General features: G+C 41.3%; 2 protein-coding genes across 4 annotated transcripts; one reads left to right on the top strand and one right to left on the bottom strand.

Moving 5' to 3' along the window:
• On the top strand, window positions 1–16722 carry Nup44A (nuclear pore complex protein Nup44A). The gene is made up of 9 exons (XM_074097090.1): window positions 1–229; window positions 1616–1772; window positions 2536–2689; window positions 3636–3743; window positions 4512–4622; window positions 5536–5694; window positions 6323–6483; window positions 7266–7432; window positions 15415–16722. Exons 1-8 carry the CDS (start codon window positions 95–97, stop codon window positions 7406–7408), a joined length of 1128 nt encoding a protein of 375 aa, XP_073953191.1. The 5' UTR covers window positions 1–94; the 3' UTR covers window positions 7409–7432; window positions 15415–16722.
• LOC141434661 (uncharacterized) lies at window positions 7440–24102 on the bottom strand. 3 transcript variants are annotated; one of them, XR_012452081.1, is made up of 12 exons: window positions 23775–24102; window positions 21338–21466; window positions 20048–20220; window positions 19506–19564; window positions 18666–18795; window positions 17444–17592; window positions 14728–14879; window positions 13378–14156; window positions 12396–12482; window positions 11202–11262; window positions 10903–11023; window positions 9020–9100 (listed from the first exon to the last, which is right to left on the bottom strand). XR_012452081.1 is itself a non-coding variant. In XM_074097087.1 (11 exons), the coding sequence occupies exons 1-11, from the start codon at window positions 23904–23906 to the stop codon at window positions 9017–9019; spliced, it is 1935 nt and encodes a 644-aa protein (XP_073953188.1). In that variant the 5' UTR covers window positions 23907–24102; the 3' UTR covers window positions 7440–9016. The 3 variants fall into 3 exon arrangements, 2 of the variants coding, with proteins under 2 accessions (XP_073953188.1, XP_073953190.1); XM_074097087.1 differs by lacking the exon at window positions 10903–11023 and having other exon boundaries at window positions 7440–9100; XM_074097089.1 differs by lacking the exons at window positions 10903–11023; window positions 21338–21466; window positions 23775–24102 and adding an exon at window positions 21131–21149 and having other exon boundaries at window positions 7440–9100.
• Between the last annotated feature and the right edge of the window lie 1857 nt (window positions 24103–25959).

Below are 25959 nucleotides of genomic sequence, written 5' to 3'. Positions count from 1 at the left end.
TGTCAAGTTGACGTTCGTTCGTCTGACCTTTGGTGCAGGCCGACGCTGGTGTTTGATTTGAATTTATGTTTTTAGTGTTAAAAAGTTCCTAACAATGGGGGAACTAACGCTTACCAATTTGTTTGAGTCCCAAACTATATTCGCCGATCACAAAGACCTTATTCACGATGTGGCTTACGACTTCTATGGAGAAAGAATGGCAACTTGCTCAAGTGATCAGTATGTGAAGGTAGGTTATGATGTAAATAATTATTTTATCGTGAATATTGGACTACATAGGGGGCAATGATCTTATTACAACTAAATTTTAGGCTTCGCTGACTTAGTGCTATACGGCTTGTTCGCTTACAAAACGTTTTGTTCGTAGTTCTGTGCATATTGATGTATTTTTGATTATTATTATTAATTCGTCGTACGACGCATTATTCAAGCATCATTATGTTGCCTTCATAAATTAAACTCGCAAGGCGCGTACCCGGTTTTCAAACCGCGATCATCTGCTTGTGAGCCCATAATTTTAATCACTGCAATGTTAAAGGTTACCCTGTTTTTTTTTTTTTTACATACAAAATTCAGGGATATCAGGGACTTTCAGGGATTCGAAGTAGTGCGTAACCAAATTCTCATAATTTACCGGTTTTTGTTACTGGTTTCGATCACCTTTTAACATAGGTACTTGTCTAAAATTACCCAAAAAAGTCATTAGCAGTAGTGCCACAGGTTAAAACAATTTTAGAATTGGTTCATCAATTCACGGTTTTCTTCTTGGAAGATAATAATTGGGATGTCCCAATTTTTGACAACATATAATAAATCGAAAACCATTTGGAGAAATAGGCTTTATGAAGCGTTTTCAGAAATCAGATTCCAAAAATGTGATCAACTGAATTAAATAAACAAAATTTAAGTAATGACCCTCATTTGACCCCTGCAGTGTCCTGTCACAAAAGCAGTTATAAAGCAGGTCTACACTCTTAAGCAAATTGACAGTTTGAAATGTTGCTGTCCTGCTTATAATAGCAAAGAGTGACAAAGATAGAACTTTAATCACATGATGCCCACCCGGCCTTAAACAGTTGTCATTTATCGTAAAGTCCGAAATGTATACGAGTATTTCCAATGTATTTTTACAAATTAAATTATTAATTACTACTCGTACTATTACTAAATTACTATGTTACAAGTAAGTACACAAGAATTTAAATATCAGATTTCAATAAAAAAATATCTATTTACTATCACACCATTAAATAAACAGGAATAATCGAAGCTGAAAGAAGATAAAATTAAATAAAACTATTTGTCGTGGTTCATTTAGGACTCTAAGCCGTGCTTGAATTATTGTCAAATTGTAATGTCACAGATTATGTTATTTGTACAACCTGAATTTTTCTAGGCAATGGAACGTGGCTGTCTCACTGTGACGTCATCCTGCGTATTTCGTAAAAAAATATAAAAATTAAATACTCATCCAAATTCAAAATCAATGAAAATGGTATCTTAAAATTTCCTATTCTTTCCAAAAATAAAATTTTTTGGTGCATCCCAATTATTAAAGAAGATTGTAGAATATGTGGTAAAGAAGACCTCTTTCCATGTCAGTATTTCTTTTTAGGTATGGGATTCGGATGGTCGTGGTGGTTGGAAGATGACAGCCAGCTGGAAAGCGCACCACGGATCCGTGTGGAAGGTCACATGGGCGCACCCTGAGTTTGGGCAGGTCATAGCTACTTGCTCCTTTGACCGCACTGCTGCCATCTGGGAGGAAGTTGGTAAGTTTTTTTAATTTTTTTCAAGGCTTAAGTGCATCTGTGTAAGTGAGATTGAATTGTGCTAGTCCTGGTTGGACTTGGTTCTTAGGCTTTGTTGGCCATGCAATATGGCAGTGGCTGATATAATATACAAACCCAATACCATGTCTCTGTATGCATTGGCATGCATTGGGTAAATTCCAGGGTAGGAAAGAAAGAAAGAGAGATTTTTGGGTTCCATAAGTACCACCACCTTACAGTAAAAAGACTAAAACTAGCACTAAAAACTAAGTTACTTGGTGACACAACAGGACACCAAAAAGGGTCTCCACTCAGCATGTGTTGCCACACCTTATGTGCAATATGGGTGAAGACCAAAAAGTTGCACACCGTTAAACTTTTTCCATTGTGACACGAAAATTATCTATACATGATTAATTTTCGTGTCACAATGGAAAAGTTAATGGAAATTATAACTACCTGCCAATGCACCTTTAACGGTGTGCAACTTTTTGGTCTTCACCCTAATGCTGGTTTGCTGTGGAGCCCAAAGCTGGAGCAAGAGCTGATTTTCTATAGGCAGCTGCTAGTTTGCGCCTCAAGCAGGGCGTCACTCCTCCCAGCAGTATAAGCAGCATTCACACTGCACGGCCTGCACGCCATAGTCTATATGGATGGTTGATCATTAATGTTGAAGTACTAATTCATACTTGGCCATTTTATTTTGATTTTATTTTTTAATAATTTGCTGAAAAAATATCAACTATTGAAATTTTTATTTTAGGTGACACCACAGCGGTGGGTTCTGACAAAGGCCTCCGTACGTGGGTGAAGCGTTCCAACCTAGTAGACTCCAGGACGTCTGTGACAGACGTCAAGTTTGGACCAAAGCATTTAGGCCTCCTTCTAGTCACTTGCTCTGCCGATGGTATTATTAGGTGAGAACAATTTATCAATTTAGTCTATAAAGCAGGAGTTCCCAACCGGGAGGAGATGGAGAGATGTAAAGGGGTGAACATCTTTTCATTTTCAAAAGGCGTTGACTTTTAACACTATTTGTTTGAGTTGGTTAAATACTGTTGTACAGTAGAGGAAACCGAATCATGTACCAAGGTGGAACCTTTGTGCTACTAATGTCATGCTGACATCCCATACATTTGTCAAGGAAATCCAAGCGAAATTAATGAGGGCTATCGCGAATGAATTCGCCGCTAGAGGCTCTAGTGTAGCGTGAGGTCTCCTAAATGTCAAATCTCATACTTTTTGGGTGAGCTACGCGGGTTTATTTATAATTAGAATAATTTTGTGAATATTTTGCAATGTTTGAAATTAATTATGGCAAATATGCGTTCCGGGGCAATGAATGTCTGTGTTTGAGACAGTTTTGTCGTTCGGAAACCTTTGTCCTCCCTTTTTTCCGAACAAAACAGGGACTATGCAACACTGTGGCATGCTCGATATTTATATGGTACGGTTTTAAGGTGTATTAAATATGATTTTAATCAATACTTTGTTTTCACGCCGTAATAACAGACTTTCAAAACCATACTTAAAAACCTCACGCGACAGTGAGACAAAAACGATAGCCCTCATTATGAAAAGGTGCCACACTGGTAACATTTAATTCAGTTAACTCAACTATATTGCAGCATCATTTCTAAATAAAATGGTTTAAAAATTTGTATCACATTATCTGTTACTTTATGTTATCTGATTGAGCTGAAATTTGTCACAATAATATATATACTATAATGTGACAATAAAGACTTGTATTAAATTGAAAAAATACAATACAATGACTCTATATTAAATTATTTTAACAATAACTTTACCAAAAACCCATATCACCCTTATTCTGTTATGGGCAAAATGTTTGCTGTCCAGGATATACGAAGCACCAGACGTGATGAACTTGGCTCAATGGACGCTGCAGCACGAGATCCCCACCAAAGTATCCATCAGCTGCCTCTCGTGGAACCCCTCACTCTCCAGGTATGTTGACACTCAGCTATATGTCAACTTCAACCTTTTGGTTAGCGTCCATTACTGCCAATGACACCTGACAGCAGCAAAGTGTACATTGTGTCAGACCAGTTAAATAAGTTCAGCTATATGCCAGATGGATATAATTATCATGATCACTGTCACAAAGACGTTTGTTGTATTGTTTGTCATACATAACTCTTTTTTATCTGAACCCATTAATTATTCAGAATTGTTTTAAAACAAACCTAACTTCTACAGTTCTTCTTTGTTTTCTACAGGATGACTATTGAAAAATGTCTGTAAGCTTTCCAGTTTTGGTGGGATTTTTTAATTTTTATTTATTTGTTTATTTGTGGTATGTGATACATTATATTGTGACTAGATACGCACCCGATTCAGGGCAAACATCCGGGACTTAAAATATTATGGCATAAATCAGGGGTGGCCAACTTGATTAGACCCAAGATCTACTGTTTACTGGTGAAAATCTGTATGATCTACCAATTACATCTTCTTGAAATCTTAAATGAAACAGCATAGTTCAGTATTTATATTTTTTGCCTTGCCGCGATCGCGATCGACCGGTTTGCCACCCCTGGCATAAATCATCTGATTAAGGCCTGACTGGTCCGAGATATCGTGTCCGTGAGCAGTGTCTATGTGTGCGTTGCCCGAGCGCACTTTGTATGTAGATTGATTTCTGTACCTATCTGTTTGGTGACCAGGTTTCACTGTAGAACACTAGATGTAAATAAATTGTCGTTCGTCGCACAGAGTGAACCCGCCAATGATAGCGGTGGGCAGCGACGAGCCCAACACGGCGGCCGCCGCGCAGCCGCCGCCAGATAAAGGCGTCAACTGCAACGGGAAAGTCTTCATCTACGAGTGAGTAGTGTTGTTCACGAGTGCTGTGTAAAAGTAGTACTTATAGGGTTCCGTAGACAAAACGACAAAAACGGTACCCTTGTAGTTCATCCCGTCCATCCGTCCGTCACACGTATAAGACTGAAGCGAAGAAACTAAGGCTGTTGCGGTGATAAACGAGTTCCTCGCATAGACCCGGGAGACATTTGCAGCCTGGCCAACTCTTGTACGCAAATTTAGCCGCTTTTTAAATAGTCGTAAGACTCTAGTGTAAGTTTTTTTTTCATTTGTATTTTGTAGATATAAGTTTACTCGCTTGTGGAGTCCTCAAGATAATCTTTTTTATAAATAAATATTGTAATGGCTGTTACTCAGTTAGGGTGTTAAATAACAAAAATAAATATTTTAAGTCGAGGGGGCACTCCATACCATGTACTCGTAAGTCCCGCGGAACTTGGCTATATTTTATCTTTATTTTTAGTTTCACCATGTCTGTCCGTCTGTCGGTCTGTCTGTCCGCGGCTAAGCTCAGAGCTCAGATTAGTACTAGAAAGCTGTAATTTGCCATGAGTGAGTATACATGTATATCAGTCACGCCGACAGTGTTAAAATAAAAACAAAGTAAAAATATTTTTTTGGGTATCTTCCATACCTACACGTAAAGTGGGAATGATTGTTTTTCACTTCCACCCATTTTTTTTTCTTCCATGTTTGGGGTATCGTTGGATATGTATTTAAAAATGAATAAAGGTTTGCAAAATACATTTTTTGATAAATATTTTTTGATATTTTGGTTCGATACCCGTGACGGAAAAATATTTGTATGATGAATACGAATATATACGAATAAGAAAATAGTGCAAGCTTTGCTTAGTTTGGGGCTAGGTCAATTGGTATAATTTGTCGCAAGATATTATTATTATTATATATTTAGGTACAGCGAAGCGTCCCGCCGCTGGACGCGCACAGAGTGTCTCTCGTCCGTCCAGGAGCCGGTCAACGACCTCGCGTTCGCGCCCAACCTGGGCCGCTCCTTCCACCTGCTTGCCGTCGCTACCAAGGACGTCCGCATCATCAAGATTGAGCCAATCACGTGAGTACTTAGTGTGAGCCGCGGTTCAACCGACCAATGGGGATGTTGGATTTAGACGAATGAGAAAACAAGCATTCTATGTATAAGTTCTTTTCACGACACTGCTCGAAAATGTGGCTATAGATAACCTAAACCCAGTACCTACCCAAAACTTCCTATGTATGTACATTTAACAGCCGACTCATTTATGGCTCGCAAAACACGACAACAATGTAACACATTACGAAAACAGGTCGTATCAATATATGTATTTCATAATACGATACGACTTTTTAGAATATAATTTCTGAATTTCATTACTGGCGTGCTGAGCTGGCGTGCTGGCCTGCTGGCGGGAGGGGTGACACTATTTTTATTTCCTCGCAGTGATCGTGAAAAGCAAAATGTTTAGTCTCGGCGAAAAGTGCAATAGATGAACTCGTATTATGGGCTTAGTGTCATGAAATCTGGGATGGTTGTTTTTAAAGCAACGCCAATGAAAACCACGATGTAATACTTAATGTAATTTTCGGGAATTCCCACGGGAATTTTGTAAAATCCCGAAATTTCAATTCAACTGCTTTATCTTATGATTTACGCGTGCGAAATCGCGGGTAAACACTAGTGTATATATGTCTTCAACTTCCAGCGATTCGTCAACTTCCTCGAACGGTTCCGGCGTCCGGTTCAAGACGGAAGTGATGGCGGCGTTCGAGGAGCACTACTCGTGCGTGTGGCGCGTCTCGTGGAACGTGACGGGGACGCTACTCGCGTCCTCTGGGGACGACTGCAGCGTGCGCCTGTGGAAGAGTGAGTAGCGAGGCGTGCGAGATGTGGCGAGGTGTAGCGACACGAGACAAAGTGTGACACGAGGCAAAGTGTGGTGACACGAGATAAAGTGTGACAGAGGAAAGTTGTGGCGACACGAGGCAAAGTGTGGCACTAGGCAAAGTGTGGTGACACGAGATAAAGTGTGACAGAGGAAAGTTGTGGCGACACGAGGCAAAGTGTGGCACTAGGCAAAGTGTGGTGACACGAGATAAAGTGTGACAGAGGAAAGTTGTGGCGACACGAGGCAAAGTGTGGCACTAGGCAAAGTGTGGTGACACGAGATAAAGTGTGACAGAGGAAAGTTGTGGCGACACGAGGCAAAGTGTGGCACTAGGCAAAGTGTAGTGACACGAGACAAAGTGTGAAACGAGGAAAATTGTGGCGACACGAGCCAAAGTGTGGTGACACGAGGCAAGGCAAAGTGACACGAGGTGAGGCTTGTGATAAGGGAGAGTCCATCCCATTGGTGGACGTTCTTCGAGCGCGTTCTTCAGTTCTGCCAGCGCTGGTTTTCAGTCTGCCCCTGTTGACACATGCTGGAATATCGTCTTTAGCGGGTTGGATGGCGGACAAAAGACGGAAACAGTAATACAAGTACAACAATATTACAGATAAAAACGAATACAAAATAATTAAACTAATATTTAAAACTATATGTGAGAATCACGAAAGTTTAATAAAACATTATAAAAATAAAATAAATAAAAAACCAAAACTTCAAGGAGCTAATTCGCTAACTTGAGTTAATTGTTTAATTTCAGTGCAATACTTGAACCAGTGGAAGTGCGTGGCGGTGTTCAAGAACGAGCCGCTGCCGGGAGACTCGCCGCCGCTGGCGCGCCCGCACACAACTTACATGCGCATGGCGACCATGGCCAACCCGGGACACATGCCGTTCCACTGACCCCACGCTCCCGCTCCCCCCACAGTGAGTATACTGGCGACTCGCCACCGGATTCAACATCATCATACATTAATGTCGGAGTGAAACGCAGCTATCATTCGACTGTTGACAGATCTCAGCGCTACCGCGTGACAGCTTAGTTAACGCATTCACTGCCACCTGACTTTCACTGGTGCGTGCCACCGACGCACGTGTGCGTTTTTTTAAAATTAAATGGCACTTGTGTGCGTTCAAAATGTTTGAATAATTATGACAGCGGCTCTGGGCGAAGTTCCGAAAACGCATATGTGCGTCGGTGGCAGTGAATATATTAAACTTATTTATGATCAACTGATCAGTGTGTCTCGTTGACATGCTATTTTCTCTTGTTTTTTTTCTGTTCTTTGCTTGAAATAGATTCGGATACCTAGGGACTGAGTCAATCAACTTTTTAATATTGTTATTCTGTCCCATAACTCAGTAAACATCAGCGATATTTATTATACTATCCGCCCGCTTAGGAGATGCCATGAAGAAATTGCCTTAAAACTGTCACAACTCCTAACTTTTAGTGGATAGCCTATAAATTCATACTTTTAACACATTCACTGCCACCTGGCTTCCACAGGTGCCACCGACGCACATGTGCGTTCAAAATGTATGAATAATAATAATTACCTTAGAAAATCTCTATGTATATACCTATGTTTTCTGTACTGCTGTGTTGGTGTGCAATAAAGAGTTATTGTATTGTATTGTATGACAGTGGCACTGGGCGAAGTTCCGGAAACGCATATATGCGTCGGTGGCAGTGAACGTGTAATTCAGGAGACGTTACCATGGCTGGCTATACTAAAAATTGACCCGACAATAAAAAGTATGTATGTATGTATGTATGTATGTAAACTCTTTATTGTACAAAAGAAAATTAACAAAATACAACTGACAAACTTTAAGATACTTGTACAAAGGCGGACTTATCCCTTTAAGGGATCTCTACCAGTCAACCTTTGAGTGGATGAGAGGAGAGGAGCAATACGTTAGGGTCCGACAAAAGTTTATTTTATTGGGGAATTACGTAGGTATTTAATAATTTCCTTCCAGTAATGTCTATCTGCACAGAACAAGGACTTGATACTTACAAGGAACGACTTTAATTTTAAGTGTATAAAGTCGTGTAGGTAGGTATATATATTTTTGTAACTTTAGCCGTGTCTATATCTTTGCACATGACTACAGTAGCATTTTGCTCCGAGGCGAGCGTTCTCATATAGTAGACTTTGGTTCCGTGGACATTACCAAGTGGACTAACCAAGCCATCATAGTCAAGTAACTATTAAACTACACGCAAAATGTGCAATGAATCAGATCGTGTTTTTGTACTGTTTTGTTACTTCAAGATGTAATCAATTTGGAATAAAATACTATCATTTTATAATAAAAACTCACTCTATTATTTGTTCGACTAAAATAGTATCACTAAAAATTACTACAAAACTTAAAATCAGTCCAAAATTCACAGGCATCGTTTCATACAACAAAGTAAACCTTTTTATTCGCTTAAAATTACAAGTTAAGACATTAAACGAATTTATTAAAATGTTGGTAAATTGCATCGAAAACGGATTATCATTTCATGGGAGCCGTCCGGCGGAAACGCTGCAGGTGTGGCGTGTCCTTGCCGCCGGCTGTCCTTTGGTTGTACCAGCCCACCTGTGGGCAATACGTCCCGTTTAATTATTTGGTTCTTAGTTTACTATACTTTACTAATACTAAGTACTTTTAACCCTTAAACAGAGCTCGTTCAATTAAATAGGTTCTTCTAAAAATAGTGCTATATTTGCAGCGTACCGTACGGTGGAAAATCTTCAAAAAAAATTTAAAGACTTCATACAGAGAGAGAAAAGAAGAGTATTATTAACGAGTTCAATTGATTTTGTACCATATTGTCAATATAGCAAGGTCGAAATTTGTGTACATTATTTTATGAGGTCGCTATATGGGCTTTTTCACAAAAAATTGTACCTTTTTTCAATGTTAGAAAAATATGGCTTTTCCTACTTCGAATCAAGAGCACATTCGACTGAGATACTTAGTTTAAAAAATGTCCCAAACAAAAATGACAGTTTTGTTACGTTTTTTTCAAACACTCGATATGGGCGTGGCGTCACAAAATGACCCATAAAATTTGTATGAAAAAATTAAATATATTTTAAAAGATAAGGTACACTTTAAAAAAAAACGCCTATGGATACACTATGCCTGGAAAAGGGCTAAAAGAAACTATCATTCTAACAGGTTCATTGACGAAAATTGGGTACTAAAGCAGCGTTTCCACCAATAATGTGCGAGGGATGTGTTTTCAATAACCAATAGAAACGCTTCATTTACACATCCTCGCACAGCACATCTCTGGTGGAAACAGCTGAGCGGAGCGAGGCGAGGTAAATAGCCGCGTACTGACTGAGCGAGCCGCCTCGCGAGGCAGCCATTTTCGGTGCGATTTTGAGCCATGTGTCGAACAGAATCATGCTTCATGCGCTTGCCTCGCGAGGCGCCTCGCTCAGTCAGTACGCGGCTAATGAAGCGTTTCTGTTGGTTAATAAAAAATATAACTCTCAACACATCCTCGCACATCTCTGGTGGAAACGCTGCTTAAAAGGGGAAGTCCGGATACACTCAAACGGCGCCAAAGAATAAATATATGTGTAAAGCTAAGATTTCCAATAGTGGCCCAACCATTTTGTAGTCGAACGGCCGCTCTAAAACTGAATTAAGTTGAGTTTCATTATTTAAATTTAAAATTTCTCGCACCGTCTAATTGAGGCTAAACGTTCAATGTCAGTTATACGGCAAAACATTAAATATTATTTATGAGTATTTCTGAAAAAGTGGTCCAGTCATGAAATTGTCAAGAAATTATTAACACTAAGGACGAGATCATAAAACAACCAAAATTTCTTGACGTCAGGAAAACGTCCCGAAATCTTGTGAGGAAAGAATCGTAATTTTGTAACTACATTGAAACTTTCTATTGGATCCAACAATAAAGGTTATCTGACTTTTTATCACCTTTACCACAAGGTTTTGTATACAGTGTGGAAAAATAAGTCGGGCCCTGGAGGGAAACTACCTTAAATCCATAAGTTGGCTCAATTTACTTAAAGTAGACATTCCTTTATTTTTAAAAAGAAACAAAACTGCAGAGACGAGAGTAAGACCAAATGTTTGTTAGAGAAATTTTATCCTGAATAATAATCCTATCGATTAATAGCGAGTGTTTCTTAATTTTAGTTGGTTCGAGTCCTGGGCGAGGCAAGCGCGTTCTAGAAAATCTTTGAATGCAGGAGAATCTTTGCCCAGGGCCTTACTTATTTTTCCACACTGTATATTGAAACATAATATTACTTATTTTTTTGTGTTGAAATAGCGTCAGGAAATATATGTATATTTTTTTTTATAGTGGACAACTGAAAATGGACAACTTTTTGAGAAATAATCTTATTATTATTTACATGTAAATCAGGGCCTTTTCTTCGTGGCAGATTACGCATGTTACCACTATACCGCCGAACTTCCATTCCCCAAAATCTTCGTCGCCATTCTAAATTAATCTTGAGCGATTTTCCGTTTTTTCTTTTCACGTCAAAACCATTGAACCGATAAGAAAAGAAAATAAAAAAACTACGTAGATGAAGTTGTCGAGATTTGAGTAAAACTAAGTTCTAGACTAAGATAAATTAATTGTGTAAATTTGAGACTAGAGCTGAAGATTTAAGATGCGAATTATTAAATATAAAAGGAATAAGCTTACCGGCATCGCCCTCTCGCTCTTACAGTGACTGTTTGAAGAAGAATGTGGACTCACGATGTTTCTGAAAGAAAATAAGTTTTTGTTAAAAATTAAATTTTTAATACAAGCTTTTTGCTGACTGTACTACCATTGTCATCCAAGCTACATTTCCGTACCAAATTTCAAGTCGATGAAATTTACCGTAGAGGAGTTCCGTTCTGCGGAGAAGATCCTGGCCCGTCTACCAGGATTTCACTACCAGATTATTGTATCGTCACCAGATTTACCTAAGTATGCCAAATTTCAAGTTAATCTGACCACTGGAATTGGTTCAAATTTAGCTTCCAAGATTAGACCCAAACAAACAATAGTAGGTACCATTGTGTCTTAAGGGCGGTAAATAAAGAATTACGAACGAGAGTCTATTAGAAGCCCGAAGTCGAAGACTGAGGACATCACATTTGCGAGTAAAATTGTATATTTGTAAAAGAAAAACTAATAAATATTTTTTCAAAAATTGCCGATACCGGTGACCACGCTCTTGGCAGAAATAATGTTCATAAAGTTTACTTACTTAAAATTATTGATTTTAAGATACGGGCTTTTTAGGGTTCCGAAGCCAAAATGGCAAAAACGGAACCCTTATAGTTTCGTCAAGTCCGTCTGTCTGTCTGTCTGTCTGTCCGTCCGTCCGTAGGTATGTCACAGGCATTTTACTCGAAAGCTACAAGATGTATATCAATGAAATTTGGAGTACAGATGTCTTGTAAAAGCTGCTATTTAGTTTTGTAGTTAAATTACAAAAATAAATATTTATAGGTTCACTCCATACACGTAACAGAAATTGAATTGAAATTGTGGCACGTAGTTCGACAGCTCTTTTGAAAAGTTTCTCAAAAAAAATTTGGATTAAGTGAAGATTTCCGGAAATAATCGCTCCCAAAGTAGCAAAAGTTGTGCCCCCCCCTCTATCTTGTAAACCGTTTATCCAAAAAATATGGAAAGGTAACGCTTAATAAATACTTTCAACGAAAATTGGTTTCAACATGATCGGATATACCGTTTTCGAGTTATTGCCGAAAAACTGCGCTTCTCAACAAAAGGACGTAAGTCCAGTGAAGATACTTGTTTTTTTGTAATGGCTACGGAACCCTATTTTGGGCGTGTCCGACACGCTCTTGGCCGGTTTTTCAAAGTAGTGACGATATGGCATACCCCAAAGACGCGCGCTTGATCGTCGTAGCATTGGTTTGCAGCAAGATCCTCGCGGGCGGCGTCGCCGCCACCCCGCTGGCTCGCCAGCTGCAACAAGACAACTCACATACACACGCCGTGTCCTAGTGTAGAAACTAGTTGAGTGACTCGTCTCGGTCTGCTAGACGTGGCAATAATGCGGTGGGGTGCGGGGCATCCCCCCAAAGCTAATTTGCGGGATGGCTGCATCCGACCGGTTCGCGTCAAGGCGAAGCGAGGCACTGGAATTCTTAGACAGCGTAACCTAACCGTGTTTGAGCTTGTTAGAATCGTCTTAGGGTGTACTTTGACCAAGAAAAAATTGTATTCAGGTCTGATGAGGAAGCAGTAAGGCAGGCACTGGAACTCCCAAGACAAAACAACCCAAATTAACCGCGTTTAAGCTTCTTACGATAGTCTTACGATGCAATTTGACATAGACTTAGGCTGTGGCTCTACTGAGTAGTATACGAGCGGAGCGAAGTGGAGACGTGTAGGGATCGAACAATCATATTTCATCTCGTCTCCAAGATGTGGATTTCAACTAATATGATTGGTCGATCCTACACGTCTCCACTCCGCCTCAGTGGAGCCGCAGCCTAAAGGTGAATATTCCACCGGCGAGTCGAGACGAGGCGGAGCGAGACGAGAATTGAAATTTGTATGGCGGCGCCCGAGGCTGCATACAAATTTCAATTCTCGTCTCGCTCCGCCTCGTCTCGCTCCGCCTCGTCTCGACTCGCCGGTGGAAAATCACCTTCATATCCAGGGGCTGATGACGGAGCAGTCATGCGGGTTACCATTGAAGCAAGCATGTTTTTAGTTTTCTAAACTATTTAAATATCTATTAATTATTAAAAAAAATACAAACAAAGTAAATAAAAAACTAATATAACTATCAAAGCGCAAGAGATGCGGGTCCAAATAAGGGCAATCGCAAAATAGTTTTACATAAAAAAATTACCTTGGTAGTCCATCCCCAGCTCGCCGGTAGAACTCGGACCGTTTCGTGTCAACGACCCTATTCGGGCAGCTGTTGAGTCGCAGCGGCCTGTCGTCCTCCAAACTGACCTTCTTCACGTACTGAGTCTTCACAATTTTACTCCTAGTCTTCCTTGGATCGTCCAGATCAGTGTTGGAATGCTCATCGATGCTCGGCAGCCGAGGGTCCAAGCCGCAGTCACCGCTATCATAAACCTTGAAAATAGGCTTCTTCACACCATAAAGTGTACTGACAGGACGGTTCATCGACGTAAAAAAAGGGTTCAGCTGACTCCTGATTTTGCTCAAATCCGGCTTCAACTCTGGAGGCTTTGTATGCAACTTCGGCGGTTCTCTGACTTGGGACGCTGTGCTGGTTGTTGTTCTAGGAGGATTTAAAGCTAAGCTTTTGTTAAGGACTAGTTTCGTGGACGTTTCTTGTGTTTTCGGAGGTATCTTCTTGGGGACGCCGTTTGTTCTGGGCGGGGATACGCTTAAGGGCGGTGTGGGTGCTTTGCTGCTGGAGGCAACTATTTCTGATCTATCCAGGTCACCTAGGACTTTGTATTCAGGGGGAGTCGAAGGCGTGGGTTCTAGAAGCACGGAGGACCACAGCAGGTCTACAGCGGGGAGGTTCTGCATTTGCTGGAGATGGGTCTTGATATTGTAGATGCCAGCGACCGCTCCGAACGGCTCGGCCTTGATCTGAGCGACCACGTCCATTATAGGTTGACCGCAAAGCTCTGATATTTGCCTGTACATCTGAAAATTAAATAATTTCTACATTTATAGAAATACTGCGTTCAATTCAGATATTAAAGAATAGATTCTAAGGTTCACTGTATCTTAGCGTCTTAACTAATAGGCTGCCAAATAACCATGGATATTAGTAGTTTAGTGCCGTAGCAACTCGATTCTCACCGGACTACCAAAATTTCTTCACATGACAACTATAATAGCAAAGGCTGTGTTCATGTATAGTCAACTGTAGATAAAACTGTATTTTTTATATAAATACTAAAAAACAAAGGAACGAGAAGCCACCAGTCAACTTTTTTTTTTACAAAATTTCGTTTTGAAGAATTTTAACTTCCTTTCCTATCGAATTATCAAATTGACGAGTCCAATTTGCACAAGGTCGGTTTTTTATCCTGCGGGTTGTCTAATGTTTTCACTTCGTTCGTTTCGTGTTTGTATTCGTTGTGTTTCGTTCGTACTTTGTGGTCGATACATTAGGCCTTTGGCAATTAGGAATTGAATATCCAGTCCAACTGGCGTAACATACGCCTGGCGAGAGCTTATTCTGGTCTAGACAAGGGTGCTCTAAAGTTACCTCCCTGCTGGCCTTGGGCTCGACGACGCCCAAGGGATGTGCCTTCATCCGCATACCGGGCCGCTTGATCCAGCGGTGCCGCGCCGCCTCTTCTATCTTCATACGGACCGCCACGTTAGGCTCCAACAGCTGCTGAATGAAGACCCTGCAGTCTGAGACAACATCACTTTTAAACTACGTATCTCCACACCTCTCAAAAGAAAATGGTCTAGTGGCCTAGTGGAAATTTTATAAGTCCGTAGCCGTAGGTTGCGGGACAGGGGCTGCGACCTCCGCTCCGGGTCGTACCTGCTTCAGCAGTTAGCGCTGGCCATACAGGGGGGCAATACTGCTGGGGTTATGGGCACTTTTGAACCAGGTACGACGCGGAGTGTTGGTTTTTAGTTGTTTATGCTTTAGTTTGTAGTTCTTTAGAACAATATTTTTTTTTGTTTTATAAAATAAACGTTGTTTGGAGGTTTGGATGTTTGTTACCCAATCACGTCTAAACTGTTGAACGTATTTAGATGAAATTCGGTATACAGATAGTTGGGAAGCACATAGTTCTCGCGGGATAGCGATAAACGAATACTACACGGACGGAGTCGCGGGCAACAGATAGTATGTTATATTTAAGCAAAATAATTCCTAAAGTATGTCAATCATTGTGAGTAGAATGATCGTTAAGGTTTTTTTTTCCTTTTGCAGGTAATAGAAAGTGACTTCGAAGTGATATAATGACATCACGAGTTGGAAAATTATGGTGATCAAACTATTTTTAAGTGAAATTGTATTGAAGCATATTGGTGAGACTTTTCATAACTATTGAATTAAATCCGTCGATACGGGTGTTTTTTTAAATCGCTGTTCGCTATCAATGACTGAATATGTAACCATTGATAAACACCGTGAGCAAAGTGTTATTATAAGTGAATACATATATGCGTTAGGAACATAATCTACACCTATCTCTATAAAACAGGACAACTGACTGACTAAAAAATGCACAGCCTCAACCGCTCGAGCTCGTGAGCGGGTCGAGAACGTGCAGTAGAACCAAGCAATGAGGGCTATCGCGTATGAATTCGCCACTAGAGGCGCTAGTGTAGCGTGAGGTCTCCGAAATGTCAAATCTCATAGATTTTGGGTGAGCTACCCGGGTTTATTTGTAATTAAAATAATTTTGTGAATATTTTGCAATATCTGAAATTAATTATGACAAATATGCGTTCCGGGGCAATGAATGTCTGTGTTTTGAGACAGTTTTGTCTTTCAGAAACCTTTGTCCTCCCTTTTTCCGAACAAAACGGGGACTATGCAACACTGTGGCATGCTCGATGTTTTTTGGTACGGTTTTAAGGTGTATTAAATATGATTTTAATCTAAACTTTGTTTTCACGCCCGTAATAACAGACTTTGAAAGCCATACTTAAAAACCTCACGCAACAGTGCGCCATCTAGTGACACAAAAAACGATAGCCCTCATTGTTGGTTGACATTGTATTGTGAGCCACCATAGACAGGGTCGGATTTAGAAGAATTCAGTCGGGGCTACAGCCACCATAGTGGTTTAAAAGAATATTTAAAATTTCGGACGGGTCAGCCAACTTTTTTTTCAAACACTTTTTTTCCTCGTCGGGATTTCCACTCCTTTTTGGACGCCAGGCCTCCTGACCTCTAAATTCGGCCCTCGCCCTCAAATTTCCTTGACAGGTACTATGTATGTCAATTATAGCATAACTTGTCAAAAAGTTCATAGTTAAGTCACCAACTATTAAATTTTGTTAGTGTGTTTGACTGAATTGCTTCATGGCTTCCAGTGAAGACATGACCAATAATATAGGTACTTAGGTAAGTAACATGGCCTGTAAGAATTGATATTTTAATATCTGTAAATATAGTTTTTCGATATGCGCTCGCATTGCTAGCTCACTGTTCTAACTATGTAATGTTGCCATTGTTGAATTCTTTTGTCATTTTTGATAATTTTTAAGATTAATAAACTTGTAAAAATAACTTGTTTTGCTAACTGAGATTCTCCCTCAAAATCTAAGTTTTTTCTGCATCCCATTCCCTATGTAATGACTGATCGGGCGACCGTGTTCTGCTCGGTCTAAGACGCGAAAACGCGCGTTTTCACAGAGATATGATTTTTGGTTGACGTTGATTTTACCTAACGTGATTGGTCGAACTCCACATTGATTAACCCATCTTCAGAATTTACGAACCGGGGCTAAAGTGAATTTGGGCGCCCTTGCTGACCAGTTTAAAAAACGTCGCCGCTCAGTTTTTATTCTTCCAATGAGGGCTATCGCGAATGAATTCGCCGCTAGAGGCGCTAGTGTAGCGTGAGATCTCCGAAATGTCAAATCTCATAGTTTTTGGGTGACCTACGCGGGTTTATTTATAATTAGAATAATATTATGAATATTTTGCGTTACCTGAAATTAATTATGGCAATTATGCGTTACGGGGCAATGAATGTCTGTGTTTTGAGACAGTTTTGTCTTTCGGAAACTTTTGTCCTCCCTTTTTACCGAACAAAACGGGACTACGCAACACTGTGGTTGCTCGATATTTTTATGGTACGGTTTTAAGGTGTATTAAATATGATTTTAATCTAAACTTTGTTTTCACACCCGTAATAACAGACTATGAAAGCCATACTTAAAAACCTCACGCAACAGTGGCGCCATCTAGAAAGACAAAAAACGATAGCCCTCATTAGGGCACTCACCCCCGCTGACGCAAGCGAGCGCGACGCGCTGCTTCCGCGCAAAGCCGCGCGATATGGCGGCGCGCAGCTGCGGCCGCGACCGCCCCTCGCCGCCGTCCGCGCCCGTGAACGGCAGCCCGCCCGTCACCATGCCGTACACTATGACACCTCTGAAACAATATAACATACGTAAAGAGTAAGCTCCAGGGAGTTGCGGACGTGCGGCCGGGTTTTTCGGGTGAGAGTCCGGCACTGTTCGGGCCCTTCCTGCCCAGTCGTATATAATGTTTTTTTCCCGTTTACGCCTCTATAAAGCGGTTGTACTAAGTGGCAATTAGCTGAGCTATGTCTTTGTCGTATCCAGCTTCTGCCAGCTACATTTATAGAGCAAGAGCCCGCAAAAGCCAGACCTTCGTTATATAGTATAAAGGCTTTTATGATTTAAATTCGGGTTTTGTTCCGCGTACCTTAATTTTAGAGGCTCGATATTTCGAAATAGTCGTCTCGTGATCATGGCGCATGCAACTGTGCCGAAATATCCAGCTTCTCTAAAATCAAGGCACGCGAATCAACACCCGAATTTAAATCATAAAATTAGTAATGACAGTATAAAGGCTGAAACTTTTTTTTAGATAGTTGTTTACCCCAATATCCGGTCCGTGTGGGGGCGGACGTACGGGGAACAAACTAAAGACAGAGCCGACGGTGCCGCCGCGTACGGACATTCGTGATTACGACGCGACAGAAGGCATACTTTGTCAAAATTCATTTTTTTATTGCTACTTAGAAAGTAATGGACCATAATCGCATACATAGTACAGTCAAGGGCAAAGATATCGACACGGCCAAAGTTGCAAAAATATGTATACACGGCCTTAATGTTAAGTGCATGAAGTCGTGTACATACATATTTTTGGAACTTTGGCCGTGTCGATATCTTTGCCCTTGACTGTACCTACTAACAAAGGTAAGAACGATTCCCAACTATCAGTGGCGTAGCTACCAAGGGGCTAGGCGAGGCAGTGCCCCGGGGCCCTCAAGCTCAGGGGGCCCTCGAAATTCTGCTTTACAGCTGATGATAAAGTTGCTTAGCATTTTTAAAGTATTTGTATATATAATGATTTTACTTCAAAAAACCTTACCAGTTTTGATAGCAGTGGGCCCCATTTTTTTATTTGCCCCAGGGCCCTAGGTTACCTAGCTACGCCACTGCCAACTATGAAGTATGAATATTGTAACTAACATGCTCCAGAGGTCCACCTCGGGCCCGTAGCGTCGTCCGTCCACGAACAGCTCCGGCGCTGCGTACTCCAGCGAGCCGCACGGGGTCCGCAGCGCGCCGCCGTTGCTCCAAACGTTCGATAAACCGAAATCTAAATGGCAAAAATCAAAAAACAAACGTTTTTTCCGTAAGTACGGTTCATAAGAGCTGGCTCGACTAGATTGAACGAAAGTATTGTTATTTAGACAAGGGCGTCGCCAGCCGATCTATGGAATCAAGAGGTTGATCATCGACGATATTGTAGGGGTGGCCAAATAATCTTTGCCCTTGACTGTACGTAGAACAGACTGCGCAACGTAATCAAATCAGCAAAGAAGTATGTAATTGATAGATCGCACAGGGTTTCGTCAGTAAACAGTAGATTTTGGGTCTAATCAAGTCGGCTACCCCTGCTGTAGCGCAAGGCTTTACTGCAAAATTGCATTTACTGCAAAATTGCAGTCGTAATCAATAGTTATTTGTGTCACATGGGAGCAAAATGGTGTATTTACGGCGAGGGCGTACATTGAATCCTGAAATGAGGGATTTAGTGTTAACGCTCCAAGATAAATAAGTTAGCTCCAGAGTGGCTCATGCAACTTTTCACACCGAGCAACTTAAGGAACTTGAAAAAATAATTCTAAATATTATTAAAGAACAACCAGCATAGAAAATGACGTGGCTTTACAATTATAAACTTCAAAAAATGGCATTTGCAATAAAACACTCAGAAAAGCCTTGACAGAAAGTTGCACTTTGCTCCTCTCGTCAAAGAGGAAAGGTTACTTTTTGAAAGGATGTGTGAAAAAAAAATTTGCTCACCGACAATCTTGATGAACTGCTTCGTGCTGTCTAACATGATGTTCTCCATTTTTAAGTCGCTGTAAAAATAACAACAGTATCTTTTTAAATTACTTTTTAAATATAAAATTTAAGGGTCACAGTATTCTTACAACGAAGTGCAAAATAAATGAATTGAAGGGTGCCGTAAAGCTGAGCTAAATTTTTTGAACTGAGATTTTAATCCCGCTCTGCCCACAATATGAAATACCTTGAATTAAATCTTAAACAATTGTAAATCTATTTTTTTTTTTGAAATAAACAACCATAGTCCGTGATCTACTTTCAAATTCTTGCTACTAGACACGTTCTTTCCGTGGACACTTCACTTAAGAGTTTGGCTTGAAAAAGGTTTCGGTATCAATTTGAAAGGACAACATCCAGATTCAATTCAGCTCGCGTTTAGGTTCGTGGCGGTCGTAAACGAGCTGTACCTATCTGTATCCAATGTACGCGTAAACACACGCGTAACCGACTACACGTACCAATGTACGCGCTGCCGTACGTACAGGCAGCTAACTCACCGGTGCACGACGCCGCGCGCGTGCATGTGCCTCACAGCCGACACGAGCTGCGCGGCGAGCGCACGCGCGCGCGCCTCGGGCAGCCCCCGCGCGCCCCCGCGCGCCGCCAGCACGTGCGCGCACAGGTCGCCGCCGCCCGCCGCCTCCATCACCACGTACAGGCGCGGCCCGTGCTGGAAACACGTGGATTCTTAAACTAAAATCACAATAGTAGTTTATGCAACTGTTAAGTAATAAGGCTTAATTACGTACAGTTGCATACATTACTTTATCTACATCGATATATTAAATACCATGCGTTCAAGAACCATTGAGAATGACCTGCATTGCAACCAGAACTATGTCTGCCCCACGAGCTCCTGCGCCTGAAGATGATGCCCCGCCACCGCTCCGGTGCGGTAATGTTCATTACGATATCGATTTCAGTATCGTAATGTTTATTACGATATAGATTTCGGCGTCGTAATGAACATTACGATACTGCCGTTTTTATAATATAATCCAATGTCGTAATGCTGGTCATTATCTATGGTTTTTGAACGCATAATGGAGGATTTATCATATGGATGTACTTTGCTTACTCAATGCACGCTAACATGGTTGCAGTAACAGCCCGCTTACCAACCACAGTCGCACCTACAGTCAAGGGCAAAGATATCGACACGGCCAAAGTTACAAAAATATGTATACACGACTTTATGCACTTAACATTAAGACCATGTATACATATTTTTGCAGTCAAGGGCAAACATATCGACACTGCCAAAGTTGCAAAAATATGTATACCCTTAATGTTAAGTGCATATAGTCGTGTAAACATATTTTTGTAACTTTGGCCGTGTCGATATCTTTGCCCTTGACTGTACCATCGTGGTGTCATACAGCGCGACGATGCAGGAATACCGCAGCTTGACATAACGCGCGTCTATCGCTGAAGGCTGTAACGTGCAACGGTTACAGTAACAGCCCGTTTACCTACCACCACTGCCTACTACATCTCGGCGATGCAGGGACACCCCAGCTTGACGTAACGCGCGGCTCGCGTTGCAAGCTGTAACTGTTGCAGTAACAGCTCGCACCTACCATCATGGTCTCATACAGCGCGGCGATATGACATAACGCGTGTCTATCGCTGAAGGCTGTAACGTGCAACGGTTGCAGTAGCAGTCCGCTGACCTACCACCACACCTACTACATCTCGGCGATGCAGGGACACCCCAGTTTGACGTAACGCGCGGCTCGCGTTGCAAGCTGTAACGTGTAACTGTTGCAGTAACAGCTCGCACCTACCATCATGGTCTCATACAGCGCGGCGATGCAGGGATGCCGCAGTTTCGCCATGACGCGCGGCTCGCGGTGTAGGTTGCGGCGCGCGTACTCTTCCTTGATGCATGTTAGGTCGATGATCTTTATCGCTACCTGCACAGAATGCTTTAGCTTGAGTTCGAAGCAAAGCGACAAGTCCACCAGACAGTTCCTCCACATTGACACACACACACACCCACTAAACAGTGGCTGCACTTCCACCAGAGATGTGCGAGGATGTGTTGCGAGGAATATGCTTTTCATGAATCAATACAGGACGTAGTTATGCAAACAGGAACCAACCCACACCTCCCTCCAAAATTGAGATAAGTATGCAACAAGTTACTAAAATGCACTCTATCAAGTTGCATTTTATTAACTTGTTGCATACTTATCTAAACTTTGGGGGGAGGTGTGGGTTGGTTCCTGTTTGCATAACTACGTCTACCTATCCTCGCACAGAACTAGCTCTAGTGGAAACAGCTGAGTGGAGCGACAGCTCTAGTGGAAAAAAGCTGACCGGAACGAACATAGGTGAATGAAGCTTTTCTATTGGTTCATTAAAAAACGTTCCTCACATTTCTGGTGGAAACGCAGTCTTGGATGAAGCCAGAGCTGGCTTGTTATTGGCCTAGATATAAACAGTTTTTCAAGGCAAGCCAGCGCTGGCTGTCAGCATTGGCGATGGCGGGAATAGAGCGTCGGCCTATTTTTCAAGCCAGTGACCTCCGAAAGAACAATCCAGAAATGAAATGAATCCAGTTGGCCTCATCTAAACAACACGGGCCACGCCAGCGCTGGCTTGTCTGGGGACTGGCCTCAGTCTAACTAAACCCTGCTGCTTAGGTACAGTCAAGCGCAAAGATATCGACACGGCTAAAGTTACAAAAATATGTATACACGACTTTATGCACTTAATATTAAGGTCGTGTATACATATTTTTGTAACTTTGGCCGTGTCGATATCTTTGCACTTGACTGTTCCTAAGCAGCAGGGTTTAGTTAGACTGAGGCCAGTCCCCAGAGCTGCGACAGAGCGGCAGACAATATACACAACACAACAGAGGGCCTACTCGGAAACTCGAAAATCGAAGTTCGTATCGTACCGTCCCTCTCTCATTCTCGTATTAAATAGTATAAGTGTCAGACGGACGGAACGACACGAACTTTGATTTTCGAATTTCGTAGTAGCCCCGCGGGACCTGGCTATCGGCGCCGCGACCTTTTCTCTGTTCATTGCGCGGTGGAGACGCTCGCTGCCCAATGGTTATCTGGGAAAACACGTAATGAACGGAGAAAAGAAAACGCTGGCGTAGAGATCGCGTTCTGTCGCTCTATCGCATACATCTAACCATATTCAACCCTTTTTTTGTGTGGTAGGCCACAAATGTGTTGTAGCAATACTACAGCGGGTCACAGCATTATAAGTGAAGATGGTCAGCGGCGTCTTTAGCCCATGTAGCACCCGTGTGCAATTATTACTTTAGCTCCATCTAGGCAGCGTGCGGTCAAAATGGAATAGGTACAAAGTGCCGCGGGCGGCGCCCCTAGCACCGCTGCGCCCGTGTGCAACTCATAAAAGCTTGGAAAGCCGCAAGTTGCGTATAGCTGCTCTATGGTATCGGCTCTATCGCAGTACTATTGTTACTGACGATTGTTTTGGAAGACCTGGCTCAGGGGAGAATTATAATTAGGCCGTATTGATTGTCTAACGAACTCGAATTCACGATCGTTTTCACCACTTTATTGTCACATAGTTAGGATGAGGATAAAAAGAGAAGGTGAATGCGATTGCGAACGCCCGTGCGTTAGTCGATACCGCCATAGATTGCCAGACGCAAAAAAGTTTACAACCAAACTTGTATGAATTTTCCCACAGGAAAACAGACAAAATGTAGGTAGTAGCACCTTGGCTGTTGGTAGCTTTTAGGGCTTTATGCAGTTAGATCTTTGGCAGTAATTTTACGGTAAATCTTGTTAAAAAAAACATTGACTTTTTCACTTCACTCTATAACAGTTATCACTGCGAGTGCCACAAATCACAGGGCTTGTAAAATGACTACAATATATGACAAAGCTTAAAGATCAGTTCAGAACCAGCAAGTCTTGATAAAAATGAGACTAAATAGACGCGCCCTACTTAGAAATAACAGATACGAGCACTCTTTGTAATAAATACAATACAAACATCCATTGCTGCTACATGTGTACCGAGTAATCTATAAATGTCTGTTTCGTTCATTAAAACAGTTGATTAAAACTACGCTGAACAAACAAACAAAACGTACGTGACTATTAATAATGTTCTACCGAGCTCATAAAATAAAAAGACAATTCAGGTTCGCACTCATTGGTCAATATAGAGATGCCGCCACAACGCAGCGATCCGATTGGCCAATTCTACAGTTACGTTTGAACTCACCTTCTTCCCTATAATCCTATGGGTAGCTTCCTCAACCCTGGCAAAATGGCCTTTCCCGAGCACCTTGCCAGTCATCAAGTAGTTCCCAACACTGTACACTTGGGCCTTGTTCCTTGTCATGTTAGGTTTCATGTTTTAGCTTTATACCACTCACTGATTTCGATTCATAATTAATTATTAATATAACTAGCGAAGCGAATAACACGTTTATTCACACGATATTATTTGTGGTAAATCTTTGTAAACGTCATAATAATGTTCCTGTTTGGGTCTTTTGTTTGGTCTTTGAATTTAGAACGCGGTCGGAGACAAACGGTTTGACATTTGATCGAACTATTTTTAACGTTCAATCGCCAGTTTATAATTGTACCGACGTTTTTTAGGGTCCCGTCTCTTAATTGCGCGGAGGTAAAACGGTTGCAGGTGACAAATGAGAACAATGGACGTGGGGAGAAGTTTTTCATATACATTAAAAAAAAAGGGAATCTTCCTCTTTTTTGGGAGTGTGGTATACACATAGAGCACGTATACATCTTCATTTGAAAAAAATTACGTTCCGTAAGTACTAGGAATAGGTAATAGCCAATAGCAAAACGAGCAAAGCACACAGAAATTAAACACGTACGAGCACTAAAAACTCCCCATGACCAATGTGGTTTTTGCCTGTCATATTTTTAGATAGAACAAGAGTAGATTTTAGTTTTTTTTTTTGCATTCTTTTTTCAAATTCTGCACCGGAACCTTCAGTGACTTTATTACATTATAGCGCCATATTTTGTCCATAATATACAGGTATATTCTGTGACTATAGTTCAAATTCAACTCAGACGGGATTTGGTTGGAGAAATCATGTATTTTCGCTATGTCTCGGAAGCCGCCTAGATTTCGAATAAACTTTTTTATTTAAACAATTTAGAAACATTTCTTTTCTGAAATGTATTCCACTAGTGAACTTAAGGAAATTTATTTTCAGATTTGTTGCGTTTGAAATAAATATGCTGAAATACTAGAGCCGGGAATCGAACCCAGGTCAGGTTCTCTCGTTCTGGGTGAGCAGTGCAGTTTCTATATGTATGTAGAAGTTGTGGCTTTGTCGTACAGACAAGCATCTCTCATAGATGTCGCTTGGCGTCAAATAAAATAATAAAATAACTGTAAAAATACATTGGGAATTGTCACCGTCAAATGAAAACTTGGTGGTGGTGTAGGGTTACAGCACGTGCCCTGGACTTAAGACCCGGGTTCGATTCTCGGCTCCAGCATTTTTTTTCAATGTATTCTAGTAGAAAATAAATAGAAATTCGAAAAAAAACACAGTGACATTTGAAAAAAATGCAGCTTCCAAGAAAATGATCTTTTTAAAGAAATGTAGGTATCTTTATGAGAGAGAGCGCACATTTCGGAAAAGTAATTTTTTCGAGCCTTTTTTCGAGCCTGAGCCATGGATAATCTCCGCAGAATATTTAAATTCATTATTTATTATTTCTTACTGCAGCACTGGCATAGCATAAATAAAAGGCAAAAACAAATCGCCTCGTTTACCAATCGCTACGTCTATTTGCAATACGTACAGACTTACAATAAAACAGAAAGCGAAGTCCGCAAGAGTGATGGCAATCCGTCGGCTCGCATTATTCATCTCTATCTGCCGCTTGTGCGTTTACCTCAAACGCAGGGAAGCATGAGACGCCATAGACTGAAAAACAGACTGTTCAGAGGACCCTGCGGTTTTAACAAAATTATTTGTCAAAATTTCACTACCCAAACAAATTTTTCATCACACTTGCTCGTAAACAGTGTCGTAACATGCAGGCTACCTTGGTTGCAACCCCCCAAATAAAACCCTCGACCTTAATGTGCTTGTCATGAAACCCGTGGTCGGTAAATGAGTCATTGCCCGTACTAATTTTCATGTCATGAAGCCCAAGGTCGGTAAATGAGTTTGTTACTGCATGGTGTGCTGCTGCGCCTGCGATGCAAATGTGATGAAAAACACTGTTTGTCGCACGGGCGGTACTAGAATTACGAACATCGACTCATTAAAACCCTCAGTCTTCGACTTCGGGCTTCTAATAGACTCTCGTTCGTAATTCCTTATTTAACGCCCTTAAGACACAATGTACTATTAAAAGCGGTTTTTTTGTCAATTCAATCTTTGGTATAGTACGCTACGCACATTTTAGCT

Source organism: Choristoneura fumiferana, chromosome 14 (assembly GCF_025370935.1).
Source record: "Choristoneura fumiferana chromosome 14, NRCan_CFum_1, whole genome shotgun sequence".
NCBI classification, from domain to species: domain Eukaryota; kingdom Metazoa; phylum Arthropoda; class Insecta; order Lepidoptera; family Tortricidae; genus Choristoneura; species Choristoneura fumiferana.
The sequence above is the reverse complement of the archived record's forward strand: the minus strand, read 5'-3'. Positions and strand labels throughout refer to the sequence as shown.

Coding starts and splice junctions, on each gene's coding strand:
- Nup44A (XM_074097090.1), top strand. CDS start 95: ATGGGGGAACTAACGCTTACCAATTTGTTTGAGTCCCAAACTATATTC. Junction 230..1,615: donor CAAGTGATCAGTATGTGAAG/GTAGGTTATGAT, acceptor ATTTCTTTTTAG/GTATGGGATTCGGATGGTCG. Junction 3,744..4,511: donor TGGAACCCCTCACTCTCCAG/GTATGTTGACAC, acceptor TTCGTCGCACAG/AGTGAACCCGCCAATGATAG.
- LOC141434661 (XM_074097087.1), bottom strand. CDS start 23,906: ATGAAACCTAACATGACAAGGAACAAGGCCCAAGTGTACAGTGTTGGG. Junction 19,565..20,047: donor GCGCGCGGCGTCGTGCACCG/GTGAGTTAGCTG, acceptor TTATTTTTACAG/CGACTTAAAAATGGAGAACA. Junction 12,483..13,377: donor GCTGGGGATGGACTACCAAG/GTAATTTTTTTA, acceptor GTCTTGTTGCAG/CTGGCGAGCCAGCGGGGTGG.